Source organism: Vipera berus, assembly GCF_964194415.1.
Source record: "Vipera berus genome assembly, chromosome: 2".
In the NCBI taxonomy this organism is placed as follows: Eukaryota; Metazoa; Chordata; class Lepidosauria; order Squamata; family Viperidae; genus Vipera; species Vipera berus.
Genome location: NC_138203.1, coordinates 172724497 through 172739711, shown reverse-complemented (window position 1 = coordinate 172739711; position 15215 = coordinate 172724497). Strand labels below are relative to the sequence as shown.

Here is a 15215-nt window from a genome sequence, read left to right as displayed (position 1 = left end):
CTTGGGCAGGGGAGTTGGACTAAAAGACCACCAAGGTCTCTCTTCTAGCCCTGTGATTTAATAATAATATCTACAAAGACCATGTACTGATGATCATGTTCTCTAATTTCCCAAGCACTCATATATAACTAGACCCCCCCCCCTTGAGAATTAGGTCAGTGTGGTTACATTTTATTATGAAGAGTTTCCTGGACTTTAATAGTCCTATTTGTAAAAGAAAAAAAAGGAACTTGAAAAATGCAGCAGAAATCTGAAAGTAGCCATTGAAATATTATTTTTACAAAGCGTGTTCCTTCCCCCCCCCACGTAAGACAACTCAGATAATGAAATTTCACACAAGTGAAATTATTTCATTATCTAATATAAAAATAGGATATTTAGATTTTTTTCCCATATACTGGATGACAAAAGGTTTGCTTATGTTAAAAATTTTAATGCTTATGTAACCTTTGTGATACTTTCACTTTTACCAGCAGATGTCACTGTTGTCAAACCTAAGAGAGTAATAGACAAAGGAAGTAATTTTCTGAATAAAAACTCTCCACTTGAAAATGGGAATTGAGGGGTTAAAATAAGCCTGTCCAATATGAAACACTTTCATTGCCATTAAAAACAAAACTTGGTGCATTCTTAAGTATCTTGCTTTTTATGCTTGAGTTCTAGTGTTTCAGGAGAACTTACCGGTAGGTAAGTTTTCTTTGTATCAGGCTTTGGATAGGTGATAGTGATTGTAGTAAGCTTAGTTCCATTTAAAAGGTGTTTCCTGCTTCCATTTCCTGTTTCAAGGTTGTTTTAACAACTTATTTCTCTATATACTCTATACACCATTTTGTGCACGGCTTCTTTAAGGTGGAAGAGAAGGGGGAAGGAGAACAGAAGAGAAAAATTGGCCATTTGATTGGCTGGATGAATAGCTCTGATTTATGTGATCCATCTGTTTCCTGTAATGAATTCATAAACCCATCAAACAATGACCCAAACCAATTACAGAGGGTGGGTGGGGGGAATACACTGGCATGCTATGTTTAATGCAGTGAAGCACTTGCATTGTATAATCAAAAATTCTTCTCACATACAGCACTTTGTAATGGAGCTTGCTGTATTTAATGGAAGCTGTAAATAAATCCTGTCACTGCAGTGGCTAAGAATGCATTGCTGAGTTTAACTGTTCCATCTCCAGAATGCTTCTTGTAGCGCTCCCGTTCTTTCCCTTCTTAGTGAACCATCAATATTTTTGGAGAGTGGGGCAAGGTGGGCGATATGGGGACAACTTGAGAGCAAAAAGGGTGTACATTGTGCAGCATACATACAATTATGCATTGCACAGTCTTAGATGTGAAGAAATTGGGGATCCAAAAGACCAAGAAATCGATGTGAGGCTTTTTATTTTATTATTTCCATGTTAATCTTTGTAGAAATGTATTTAAAAGCTGAATAAATAAGATTGGAGTGATTGATCCCATTCATTAAATTAATAACATTATATGGAAGTCCTTAATGCTTTGCACAGAGTTGATTGAGATGTCTCTGAAATAAATAAAAATTCTTCCACATTGGATTATGAAATTTAAATTTAAATATGGGATTATTAGTACCAAGCAATTAGCTTTGTTGGGAATGTGGGAGATATTTATTAGAAAAATCCAAAGCAATGTGGTTTCCATGTTACTCTGGTTTTGTGTCACAATTGATTCCTGACCTATTTATTTAAAAAAAACACCAAGCAGTATATAGTTTTGGAATGATCTTTTTAATAAAAATGAAATATTTAGTATCATGAAAATATTTGCAAAGTTAATACATTCGTTCAAATCTGCTGGCAATTTCCCACAATGCTGTAGGAAATTTCCACTGTTGTTTAGCTAAGGGTGGGTATTTTGAAATTTCATGCAAATGATTTTATCTTAGTATATGTTACAACTTAATGCTTTATTACTTTAAAATACCTTTTTCAAATAATTATAGTACATTTCTTGATATCTACAGCACAAGGAGTCATGGATCCAATTCATTTGTGATCTGTAAGATTTTATTTATCTTAGTAATACAGTTGAATGTCCCTATTCCAAATTCTATAATCAGGTGAACTTTATTTTTGATAGGCACACTTCTTTGTATTATGTAGTAGTTCCCAATCTCTTAATGAGTATGAAAGAAGCCTGTGTTTTTATACTATCAGAATACATTAAAAGCTCCTTTATAGATGGTTGAAAAATATTAGTCCTACAAAACAATTTTTAAGGTCATTAATTTTAAGTTGGTAACTGATTACCTCTTTATTCTTAACCATTGCTGTCAACTGATTAGTTTTTTAATTATTTTACAGCTCTTAACTGATTGATTACATTTAAATAAATTTACATATTTTAATATACTAATCATTGTGCCATTATAAGGTTGATAACAAAATAGACTCTTTTTCTCTTGAGATAGAAATATAAGTTTAATTTGTGCTATATCAGTAACAATAAGGGTGTAGAATATTTTCTTTTTCAGACACAGATTGGTATAATAGTATAGAGGAGACAAAAATAATACAATGGTGGAGAAGTTCATTTGTTTTATACATAGATATATGTATGTATGTTATTACCTACTTCGGCTGAATGTCAGCTTCTGCTTCCTATTGTTTAAAAGAGAATCATACTTTAGCTTAATTGCTATCAACCATATTTGATCAGGCCAAAAGTTTCCCTTCTGTTCCTGCATGGTTCATAAATTCTTTTGGGGAACAGACAAACAGACATGAGAGCAATGGCACCCACCCTTTTGTAGTTTAGCAACTATTTCTGTTTCTGTTTCTGTCAGTCAGAAACAAATTGCTGGATATATCCATTCTAAATAACAGTCATTGATAACCATAGCCTCCAAATGTTGTCCAAGACATTAATAGTGATTCTACTCTATCTTCTATTATGGGGTTCTCAACCCCCAGGCCATGGCTCACTATTGGGCCGGGCCGTGGCCTATTCGGAATTGGGCTGTGTGAGTGGCTGGCCGTATTGTTCGTGCGCGCTGCTCAACTAGCGCATGTGGCTGGCAAGTTCCCCTCTCCCTCCCCCCCCCGGCCAGGCCACTAAGCCACAAAGATTGGGGACTGCTGTTCTATTAACAGGTTCCTTAATTTATGTAATTTTTTTATGGATGAGCATTTCATTTTATCAATGTATGTGCTGAAAGTATATTAAGGGAAGCTGGGATTGGAAGAAGAGGAGCAATGGTTTTAAAACTGTAAGAAAAAAAGTTAAATAACCTGCACGATGCTGTTGATATTTCTTATATCATAAAAACAGATGGCAATTATTTCTAAAAAGATGACAAGAGTTGATTTTGGCAAAATTTCTGTTTACCTACTGAAGGAATTTTTCTGCTTTTGATATTGGCCCTACATTTTTTGCCATCTAATCTTCAGTCCTGTTGTGCATCTGATATTTAGTTTTTCCAGATTGCCCATAGGCAAAACATTTTGTTAAAATAATTGCAGATGGCCTGTTGCCATATCTAAGTTATTTCTCAAGCCAGCCGTGAGGTTTTTGTTTTCCAGTTATTGGTATGCTTTTTTATTTAATTGTTAGAGTAGCAGGCATATACATAGAATGAAGGCTATTGCTAAGCACATTGGTTTGTGCTTAAATTGTAAGCCGCCCTGAGTCTTCGGAGAAGGGCGGGATATAAATGGGATTAAAATAAATAAATAAAAATATTTCCATACCTTTTTTTTAAGACTCTCAAGTGCCAACAACTACAATGTCTATCTTTAGGTAGTATTTGGAATTTTGTAGCAAGAATACTCATGTTTTTTCTTTGAGGAAAAATTTCTCCCATTTAAGCCATTCTGATAACTGGCAGAAGCAATTGGTATTGCATACATATCACCTTTTCTTGTCTATACCTTTGGTTGATCAGGGGTAGAAACTGGTGTAAACCCCAGTGTGTTTTGTCCTATTATTTCTGGCAAGATTAGTATTGTGATTTATTTGTTAGTATTTAAAGGCATGTGTCTCCCTGTGTGTGTCCCCAAACACCATTTAGATAGCTCTGTAATATTTTGCTTTAGCTAATGAGCACCTGCAGTACCTTACATTTGAAGCAGTGCTGTCTTTAACAAATACTTTTCACAAGAAGAGAAGATTGTAATCTGACAATTGTATCAGGTAATCGTTTATTTTGTTTGAAATAAAGGCCTCAGAAGCTTGCAATGGTAATAATGTAATGTAATGCATAATTGCTATATAATACTTGGATGGATTCATCATGTGAAGATAGCTGAAACACCCAAAACTTTTTCTATGTAAAAATTTAAATTCTAACAAAACTATAGATGTGTTGAGCAAACAGTATTGCTTTAAAAATGTCTTGGTTTGCAAGTAAATGCAGATGGAAGGGCAGTTCCTTTGTGTCCTAACTGATCAATTCATAAAGACACTTCAACTCAGATAAAAATAAGTATTAATCAAATAACAGTCATATGAGTATATCCTAAACCTTTCTATTTAAATGAGACAAAACCATTTTGTTTGGAAGTGTAATAAGTAAATAATCTCCATGTACACCTTCCTCATTTCCAATTATTTTTAGAAAATACCTATATTCTGCTTGTATTTTCTATCACCATAGAAGGTGATAGAATCTACTAGACAACCCATGCCCCATTATGACATTATTTCAGAAATATCGCCTTATCTAAACTGAGAAACAGAATGACCAAGGGTGGACAAAGAAGCAGTGGGAGTAAGAACAACTGCTGGCTTTCCCATTGAGTTTCCTTGGGGTAATCTGGCAGGGAGCAATGGAAGTCCTTCCCTTCCTTCCCCTCCCTTCCTGTCTCCAGCAAGCAGGTAAGTGGCTGCTGCTGGGTGGGGGACAGAGAGAGGAATTGTGAGCATGGCTGGGAAACTGTCACAGAACATTGAAAATGAAGATCATGTGACCACCACAGCAGCCAGTAGCACTGAGGGAGCCACAACCAACCCAATTTTCATTCCCTCGGGAGTTATGGGTCCCAAACTTTGGACAGATTTCTATAAGTTAGCCCATTTGTGGCACTTTGATTCAAAAAGTGTTGTCCTGTGATAATACCACTTTGTCCAGTTAAAGGTCATGATTCACGACGAGAATTGTGGTAGTATATAGATTTTGCTTAAAATGTTTAGATAGATAGCCCACTATGTAGCATGCGGTTGTAGTGGATGCCCTCACTGAACATGGGATTTGATAAGATGATCTCTAAGGCACTGCCTTACCTGTATGCCTATGTTTTTATAGCTTTAATAAGATAAGAATTTTTTTTTTAAAAAATCAGAAGTTTAATTCTAGCTGCAAAATGTTCTGCATCAGTTGTTCAATTTCACAGTTGTGGATATAGTGAATGATATTGTATTGCCCCATTAAGTTCTGTGTGATTTCATCTATTTTTATATATTTTGACTTAGCAGGTTATGATAAAAGAAACCAAATGTATTAATAGAATCTTTGTTCTATTTGATAGTTCATTGTTCTTGGATAATGTTACCTTGGTGGGGATCAGGGTCTGGTTTTATTCCAGTTAAAAATTCAGGAAATGTTTCTAGTTTTGAGCAGCTGCAGAGATTTAAATAAAGTCAGTGTTTCATCTATATTCCCAGTGTATACCTTCCTGGTCTGTATTAAATGTACTGCAAATGTAATTCACCACAGTCACTTTGAGTTTTACAAATGAAGTTGAAAAGAATGTAAAACACAAAAGTTGATGTGAATTTTGTAGGAAATTTAAGCTATTTTTTATTCTGTGGTAGTTCTGAGTAGCAAGGAAAAGAAGATTGGCATCTCTGCTTCCACCTAAGTATAAGTGACTGATTTCTACAATTAGAAATTAATTGAGGCATTTGTGAAAGGCAAAATTAAAGCTTCATTGTAATTTGTTAAGAAAATAGTAGGATCGCATGCATTTGCCTGTAGTCTTGGTTATAGTTTTGACTTAGTTTTGTGTGTACCAGGGCCATGATTTGCTCATTTTGAAGATACTAACTTATATATATACACTGCATTATAGTTCATTATGCCTGGTAACATTCAAAATAACATCAGTTGGCTCACAGTAAGTGGTGGGATTCAAATATGGGAACAACTGGTTCTCTGTGTGGATGCCGCTTCCGGAAGTCCATTCTGCGCCTGGGCAACAAAAAATTAGTTACCAGTTCTGCTGAAAGCAAGACTTGTAAGTAGATCTCAGTACATGGAGCATATAACCCTGGCAGTATGCAATTTATGTTAATTACTGATTTCTTTCCAGTTCTAAGTCAGAGTAGTAGTTGGACCTTTAAAAACTCTAAACAATGCAAGACTGGGGTATCTTAAGGACTGTCTGCTTTCACACGTGTGTGGCCTTGCCCTCTGGCCAGCATTTATTTATTCATTTATGAAATTTATTTGCCACCTATCTCGTATCCAATGACTTTGGGCAGATTACGAACTTTATAACATTGAAAATATTAAAAGTATCAATAATAGAAATACAGCCAATAAAATCATTAGCAACTAAAATCATTAACACCAGATGGCAAAGAAGGGGGACACCTCCTTTTAAAGGCCTCTTCTGCTGTTCTTTAGCTACAGAAGTGTGATTGTTGGATATATAAAATATTACTCGTTGATTCGTTGTCCTGACTATGGAAAGCGGTTCAGTTGTTGCTTGCCTTAATAATGCACAGAGAAAACATGGGGCAAGTAAATATTAGGTATTTAGTGGAGTTTTTCTTTTGAAGTAATTTACTTTTCATGCTTCTCTTAGTACATTTTAATAACCAATTTATATTGCTTTAAAATTCTGTTACAAATTGCTGGACTGTACAGAGGATATTAAAATGTTTTGTAAATAAATTTATTATTTAATTATATCATAGTAGAATGTAGAATCTATGTATGTGTTTGTGTATGTGTAGATATGTATAAAATCAATGTGACAAACATATATACTGCTCATTCCTCCTATTTTCTCCACAACAGCAATCCTGTGAAGTGGGTTGGGCACCCAATCCAACTACCATGCCTAAGGTGGGACTAGAACTCACAGTCTCCTGGTTTCTAGGCCAGCACCTTAATTGCTACACCAAAAATTATTCAGTATATTACTATTATGGAAAATTGCTTCTTAAAAACAGAGCAAAAAGAAATTAAGACTAGAAAAATTGACACTCTTTTCTGTTCCTTAACTTCAGCAGTTGTAATTCCATATAGGTAGTTCTCAACTTATGACTGTTCATTTAACAACCATTTGAGGTTATGGTGGCACTGGGATATTGTTGAAGTGTTTTCTTATTGTATGTTTTTCCCAAGGTTGATCTGCTCTTGATATCAGAAGACAAAAAAAGATCATTATAGCATACACTTGGCGGCATGAAGAAAAACAATTTCAATATATAGTATAAGGTTTTAGAAATCACTGAGATGTCCAGAAATGTTGTTTTGAAATTTTCAGTCAGATGTCACATGAGCAGACCTAAAGCATGTAACATTTATGTACATCAAACCCTGCTTCCTAAGTGTTATATGCTTGATTACTTCACTTGTTTATTCAACCACAGAGCATGTTGTTGAATTTTAATTTCAGGTGCATTTAAGAAGAGTTATATTTAATTCTCCCTCATAATATTTTCTTAACTTTTTACTTTTTTAGTGCCAGAACCTATTAAGACCAGTTTAAGCCAGCCCCAACCTGCCGGTACCAGTACCAGTACTTCCACCAGCACTATTACCAACAATAATAATGGCAAGCGTGCATCTGCCAATGGGCAGCAGCCAGCTGCATCCCGATACCTGCCTCGTGAGGTGCCTCCACGCTTCCGCCAACAAGAACAGAAGCAGCTCTTAAAAAGAGGCCAGCCTCTGCCTGCTGGAACTCTGATCAGCACAAGCCCAGCGCAAGGTACCGGACAAGTAGGAACAAGTCCTCCTCCACAGCCAGGAGTAGGTGGACATCACCACCCCAGTAAGACTCAGATCCCAACAGGTGAGTGATAAGGTTGAAAGAAATGTGTTTTAGGCAGGACAGTTGTTCAGGTGCCCAGCTAAATAGTTAATATTTACCTCAGAGTTGTTGTTTTTTGATTTAAAACACTGTAGTCATATAGAAAGGAAGACACATTGTTCTCTGTTACAGAAACAGTTTCACCTGGAAAGTATAGGTCAAGGGTCTTCAAACGTGGCCCTTTTATGACTTGTGGACTTCAACTCCCAGAATTCCTCAGCTGAGGAATTCTGGGAGTTGAAGTCCACAAGTCATAAAAGGGCCACGTTTGAAGACCCCTAGTATAGGTGAACAATATAGAGACAAGACTTGAATGAAGAAATATTGGTAGCTTACTAAACAGGAGATTCATTGGAATCCTTTGTTGATATGGGCCTCTTGTTGCCATAATCTACTAGAGGAATTTTATGTGTACTTCTTTGAGATAGACTCTGTAGAAGAGGCAGAAACAAAATCAAAGTTGAAAGCGTTATCAGAGTAGACTATAAAAGCATTGTTTTGAGTGTTTTGAATGCAGAGCATAGCTCCCATGTTCATAGAGATTCATTTTGTGCTTGAAATCAAAATATGACTGTTCACAATGCAACATGCTTCATACAAATTGTGTGTAAAATATATATAGTTATATCCATGACTTATGGTTTGACAAATGCTATTGTAGCTCATGTAGACTTCATGAATTATCAATCGATCTGTATGGATACATACAAAAGCAGGAATGCTAGGAATATAGACTTAATGCTGAATAATTTGTATAGTGTTGTCTTAATATTTTTTAAAAAAACTGAATGATTTTACATCCTTATGTTTGAAAAGTTAACTTACAGAGATTATTGCTAATGTTTTCAAACTGGCTTCTCAAAAACAGTGTAAAGTTATTAGTTATTTAAAGTAAGCCATGATTTTAGCAGTTGTTGCTTTAAGAAATGTCAGACCATGAGTTGGCAATCATGCATACTCTAAATGTATTATAAGATATTGTAGCAGGATGAACAGCTTCTGTGAGAGTTAATGGGCTTTAGTCCAGTTTGTATCATAGATGAGTGGAATTACTTGTGGATCTCAAAGTATATTTGTTCCTAAGAATAGCCTGAGAAAATGAGAGCTGAAAAGTCTACTGAAATTGATCAAGCAATGTTACATGCAAGACTTATTTGGAGCAAGTAAGTGAAAGGAGAAAGCATCTTCTATCATATGAAACAGCACCCAGAATGATCAAGAATTATCAGCCACTTGGTTCAGCAAATAGAGGGAGACCAGTAGTATTGCCATGCTTTTAAATTTAGTTTTTAGGCTGTACGTTAACAATATATTGTCTTAAAGTTCCCCTTTAAGAGTTTGCTGTAGAGAAGGAGATTACTGTGCATTGCAAACTTAAATTATGGAGTTTGCAACTGCAGAATGTGTTGAAGCTGTTGACTTTGGAAGACTAATAAGGATTTAGGCAAGGTCCTAAGAATGTAGGACAATTATAAGATATTGGTTAATAATCTTGATTCCTAATAGAAATGTTCTGTTCATAATATTGTATCTTTCAGTACTGGTTACTAGCAGACAATATTAAGGAAAAGTTAATTCCTTCATGTTTGCTTGAGGACTTTCAATTGGCATTAGGTTGGACTTTGTGTGAAATTATAAGAGATTCAATAGTCATGCGTGTGATTTAAAGAGCTGTTCTTACATTCATGAGTTATAATATCTTGGCCTAAGAAGTTGGTTGTTCTGCCAAAAAAGCACTCAAGACAGCTAACAGCAAAAGGTTAACGGGATTTGGAAGTGGTGCTTACAGTTTTGTCCTCTGGCATCATTTATATGGGACTGAATCTTCGCACTTACACAATATGTTGTCCTGGTTCACCAAGCCATATTGTAGCTTGATTTGTTTGGAGCTTGTTTGTTTGGGGCTTAATATAATATGTGACTAAGAATGTGTAGCTGCTCTTTATGGTTTTCCATTATGTACAAATACGGCTACTGTGATTTATTCAACTAAGCATGCTATTAAACATTCTAAGCTAAGAAATATCTAAAAATGAGTTTATGTGTAAACTGATTCCCTTTCTGACTGCACATCCTTGCTAGTTTGCCATAGGAACTTAGATGAATTCTTAAGTGCTAATAAGTATTTCCAAGAGCAGGGGAAAAGTCTTCCTCCTTTTTTTCATCTCTCCCAGAGGGAGAAAAAGATTATACACAATATTCCAGTCTTTATTATAATTTACATTTAAACCATTTTTCAAGTTCTTTGACTTTATATCTGTACTTCCTTATTTTCCTGCTATTGTTCATTTGTTTCCTGGCTAGGCTAAGCTGACTATGTTGAATATCAAACTTTTATTATATTCTTAACATTAATTTTATTTTTTTCCCCTTTGAACTTGATAACTGCTACATTGTGGTTTTACTGTGAACAGAATACAGTATTTCGCAAATATATTATTTACAACAGCAAGGTTAAACAGCTGCTTTTAACTGTTGCTGTTGCAGCCCTATATCATATGCTTTATTTTGACCAGTTTCCTCATAAAAGTTACCATTGCCATGGAACCCAAAATTGCTGTCGCTAAGCAAGAGAGTTGTTAAGTGAGTTGTGTCCAATAAAGCAGCCTTTTTGGCACAGTTGTTAAATGAATCACTGCAGTTTTTAAGCGAATCACATTGTTAAGTGAATCCAGCTTCCCCCATTGACTTATGTCAAGAGCAAGCTGGGAAGGATACAAATGGTGATTAAATGAACCTCGGACAGTGCAGCTGTCATAAATAACATGCCAGTTGTCAAACGCCTGAATTTTCATCACATGAACATGGGGATGCTGCAGTGGTTGTGATTGTGACTTCACAGTCACATTGTGACTTCACAGTCACTAAGCGAATGGTTGTAAGTCAAGGACTACATGTATGCATGTAATAAGGTTCATCTTTGTTGATGAGTAGTTTTAGAATAGTAGTTTAATTATCATAGTATATTGTATATTTTTATTTAGTTTTTTAACTCTTTAACAATTCAGAATAGGCCACTTTATTGTCAGTAAAATAAAACTTTATTAGATGCAAATATAAATCTGTCATCTGGGTTCTGAATTGGATTCTAAACCAGATAAGACTTAATTTTAAAACCAAATGATCTTAATACCTTGGTTGTGCATTAAAGAGTTACATGTCTTTATAATGAAATCAGTTTTTGGCGAAGAGCCTCCCATAGATTTGTAAGTGCTGACGCTTCTGAAATTTAAATATGTAAGTGGAGAAGGAAAGAGAAAGCTAGAACGGGACGTACGCTTAAATAAAAAGAGGACAGAGCAAAGAGGCAGTGACAGTGATCTTTTATTTTTCCAGTAAGTAATTAAACTACATGAATAATAAAATAATTTAGGTAGAACATAAAATGTCGTGCTTGTGTTTATTTATTTGATTTATATGCCCCCCCCATCTTATGTATGATTGTGGATGGCTAACAATTAAAACAGGATTTTAAAAAAGAATAAAACATAACCAATATATTATAAATAATGCAAAAACAGCACAATCAGCATAACCAAGAAATGGGCTCACCCACAGTATGAGGGTCCCAGGCATTACAGCAGAATCAGAATTTTAATGCCTTGCAAATGGCCAATAGGGTTGTGGCAAATCTGACCTTGAGAGGAGTGATATTTAATGTTTTTTTCCTGGATCCCACTAGATGGCATTCTCTTGCATATGGGACCCAGAACCTGCCTATTCTTTAGAAGGTAACAGGATGGGTAGCCTAGCCACTACAAATTTTCTTTTAAAGTGTACACTACTGGGGAGTTGTCCTGTCTTTAATCTGGCTCCAAGCTATGAAAGGCTTTAAGGTGATCACCAGCACACTGAATTGTACCTGGAATCATATTGGTAGCTGGTACAGCTCACAAAGCAGAGATATCACAGGGGGTGAATGACCAGCACATAACTGCCCATGCCATCACATTTTATATCAGCTGAAGCTTCCAGATACTCTTCAAGGACAGCCCCATATAGAGTAGTACTTGAATTAGGAGTGACTGTGAGTAGGGCTCTCTGGTCTAGAAATGGACACAAATGATACATCATGAAGCTGTGCAAAGGTCCTTCTGGCCACAGCTGCCACATGCTCTTTAAGCAGGAACCACAAGTCCAGGAGGATCCCCCCCCAAACCTGTTAATACATAAAACAGATATGTATATTTATTTTTAATATGTGAAATATATGCATTTGTGTGTGCATTATTTATGACTAATAATCATAACATTATACCATATGTACCCATTCTTTAAGTAAAGTATCTAGAATAGTTTAAATATAGATTGCGTGCGGTCAACTTTCAAGGCAACTTAGCTGTGCTTCATTCAAGCTATTGTGAATATTACCTTGAATATTATGCCAATGTATTATAGATATGAAAATACAATAAAGGCAGATATTCAGATTACATCATGACTATATTTAGATATCACCAAACTGGAGCTCTCCAGATGTGATGGAATTGCAAGGAATTCTGGGGCCCCATGATATCTGGAAGTCATTAGCTTAGGAAGGCTAGTCTGAAAATTAACTCAGACTATAAAGTTCAGCTGAGTTCAACTTCTTCAGAATGACAATGTCTAACTGCAGTGGTATTTTTGTCTCAGACCTATTTAAACTGAGAAGGCAAAAAGTATCATTATAACAGGGATCGTTATCCCAGTTGCCTCTATTGATGCTGTATTTTAATTTCCAGAATTCCTGGTTGTTATGGCTAGTGATGCTTAGCTAGGAATTCTGAAACTTATAGTTCATCTATTCTACGGCATGCTATGTCACAGGAATCTGATTCACCATAGTCTGTTGATTATGATAAATGCATTAGCATCTCTTAATCTTGTCACATGTATACCATTTATAAGCTGGTATAGTTAGGAGTCTAAATTTCAATGTAAGTTCATTTTCATTACAAAATAAATCTTATATAAGTACATATATTAGATTGTTCAAAGTATGCTGTGCTAATGCCTAACACACCAATTGCATTACAAATGAAAAATACTATCAGTTCTCTTAAATGATTTTGTTCTTGAAGTGTTGTAATCTCTGTGAAATAAAAATGCAGTTGTTACTATACTCTCAGAATGCAAAACTATGAAACAAAAAGTGAATTAAACCAGCTTCAGAAATTCAACTGATTAATGTTAAAATATGAAAAAAATGAAATGAAAATGTAGCCTTAATATGTAATAAATGCATTATATTACAATTGTATTCTATTGATAAAAGGAAAAATTCACTTTTGATAATTGACTAAATTTTGCATTTTTGAACTTAGATTATGAAAACTATGATAGCTAATTGGCAACCTTTTTATCTCACAAAGGAATGATATATTTTTAGCTCAGCTAATCGGTTTTAACGGGGGTTGGAAGCTGACCTGCTCTTTCTGCTCCTTATGTCCACTTGAAGTCTTAATCTTCTTTCAAGAAGTGTATGATATAACAGCTGTCTTCTGTTAGGAATGATTGTAAAGCAAATCAAGTTTAGTGTTATAAATGACTTTTCTAGAGAAATAAATTACTCTTTGAGCAGAGGTATGATTTAAAAATACTCCAAAACTTGAGCAATAGGGTGTAATAGTACAAGTCTTATTTACAAGGTTATTGGTTTACTGCATCTGAAGAACTTAGTGGGCCCATGTTTATTTATACTTTTTTTCTAATTTCAGTCACATTTTATTTTATCTATCATATTTAGAGACCAGGAGGCTGGCTAGTGCCCTGATGTCCCTTCCCTGCCTTTTTTAATTTTTGTTTTAAATATTTATTTATTTGGATTTTTTTTAAAAAAATATGATAAATATTTATATGTAGTTTTTATATTTTATGTCTATGTATCACCACCCAGAGTCACTCTATGAGAGGTCTCTAAATATGATAAAATAAAAATATATTTTAGATTTTAAGATATATATATATATACAGACTTGGAAAAGTAGGAGGCATATATATTTTTCCAGTTAGGATTTTCTGCATTTTTCGATATGTCTAATGCTGAATGTTATCAAAGCTTGTCTTAATGATGCAGTATTTGGTTGAACAAATACCACCAGTCATTAGATGCTTGTTTCTTTTATTTCATAAAATGTGATATACTAATGGGAAACATTGATTTCCACCTCCTCTCCAGCAGTTCAATAAATTCAATTAAGAAAATAACTGGGACCATATGTACAACTATTTAATTAAATAAGCAGGGCTGATTTGTGCTAGCCTATCCTACCAAAATGTCACAATTTTGGTTCCTGCCATTACTACATGGGTCCTAGTCTACTGAATATAAATATCTTCCTTAAAATATAATTTTATTGAAAATTTTAATAGCAGTAAAAAACATTGGAAACTAAACTCAAAAAGAAAAATAAAGGAAGAACAGAAAGTGCAAAATTAAGAAAAAAGAAAGAAAAGAACAAAGAGGAACGAATAGGAGAAGAAGGAGGAGGAGGAGGAGGAGGAGGAGGAGGAGGAGGAGGAGGAGGAGGAGGAGGAGGAGGTGGTGGTTGGAAGGGACCTTGAAGGTCATCTAGCCCAACCCCCTGCTCAGGCAGGAAACCCTATACCATTTCAGACAAATGGCTGTCCAGTCTCTTTTTAAAAACTTACAGTGTTGGAGCATTCACCACTTCTGGAGGCAGGTTGTTCCACTAGTTAATTGTTCTAACTGTCAGGAAATTTCTCCTTAGTTCTAGGTTGCTTCTCTCCTTGACTAGTTTCCATCCGTTGCTTCTTGTCCTGCTTTCAGGTGCTTTGGAGAATAGCTTGACTCCCTCTTCTTTGTGGCAGCCCCTGAGATATTGGAACACTGCTATCATGTCACCCCTCACCCTTCTCTTCATTAAACTAGACATACCCAATTCCAGCAGCCGTTCCTTATATGTTTTAGCTTCCAGTCCCCCGATCATCTTTGTTGCTCTTCTCTGTACTCTTTCTAGAGTCTCGACATCTTTTTTACATCGTGGTGACCAAAACTGGATGCAGTATTCCAAGTGTGGCCTTACCAAGGCATTGTAAAGTGGTATTAGTCCTTCACTTGATCTTGATTCTATCCCTCTGTTAATGCAGCCTAGCACCCTGTTGGCTTTTTTGGCAGCTGCAGCACACTGCTGGCTCATATTTAAGTGATTGTCTACTAGGACTCTGAGATCCCTCTCACAGTTACTACTATTAAATGTAAATAATATAT

General features: G+C 35.3%; 1 protein-coding gene and 1 long non-coding RNA gene across 3 annotated transcripts in view; one reads left to right on the top strand and one right to left on the bottom strand.

Moving 5' to 3' along the window:
- Window positions 1-15215, top strand: part of TNRC6C (trinucleotide repeat containing adaptor 6C) — a 136532-nt gene that overhangs the window by 54698 nt on the left and 66619 nt on the right. For both annotated transcript variants that reach the window (XM_081319514.1, XM_081319515.1), the window contains one exon: window positions 7655-7987. In XM_081319514.1, the coding sequence (XP_081175640.1) occupies window positions 7655-7987 (333 nt within the window). The remainder of the gene's footprint in view (window positions 1-7654; window positions 7988-15215) is intronic.
- Window positions 7303-13867, bottom strand: LOC308663245. Its single transcript, XR_014025333.1, has 4 exons — window positions 13411-13867; window positions 11868-12164; window positions 8342-8436; window positions 7303-7325 (listed from the first exon to the last, which is right to left on the bottom strand). It is a non-coding gene; the product is annotated as an uncharacterized lncRNA (long non-coding RNA).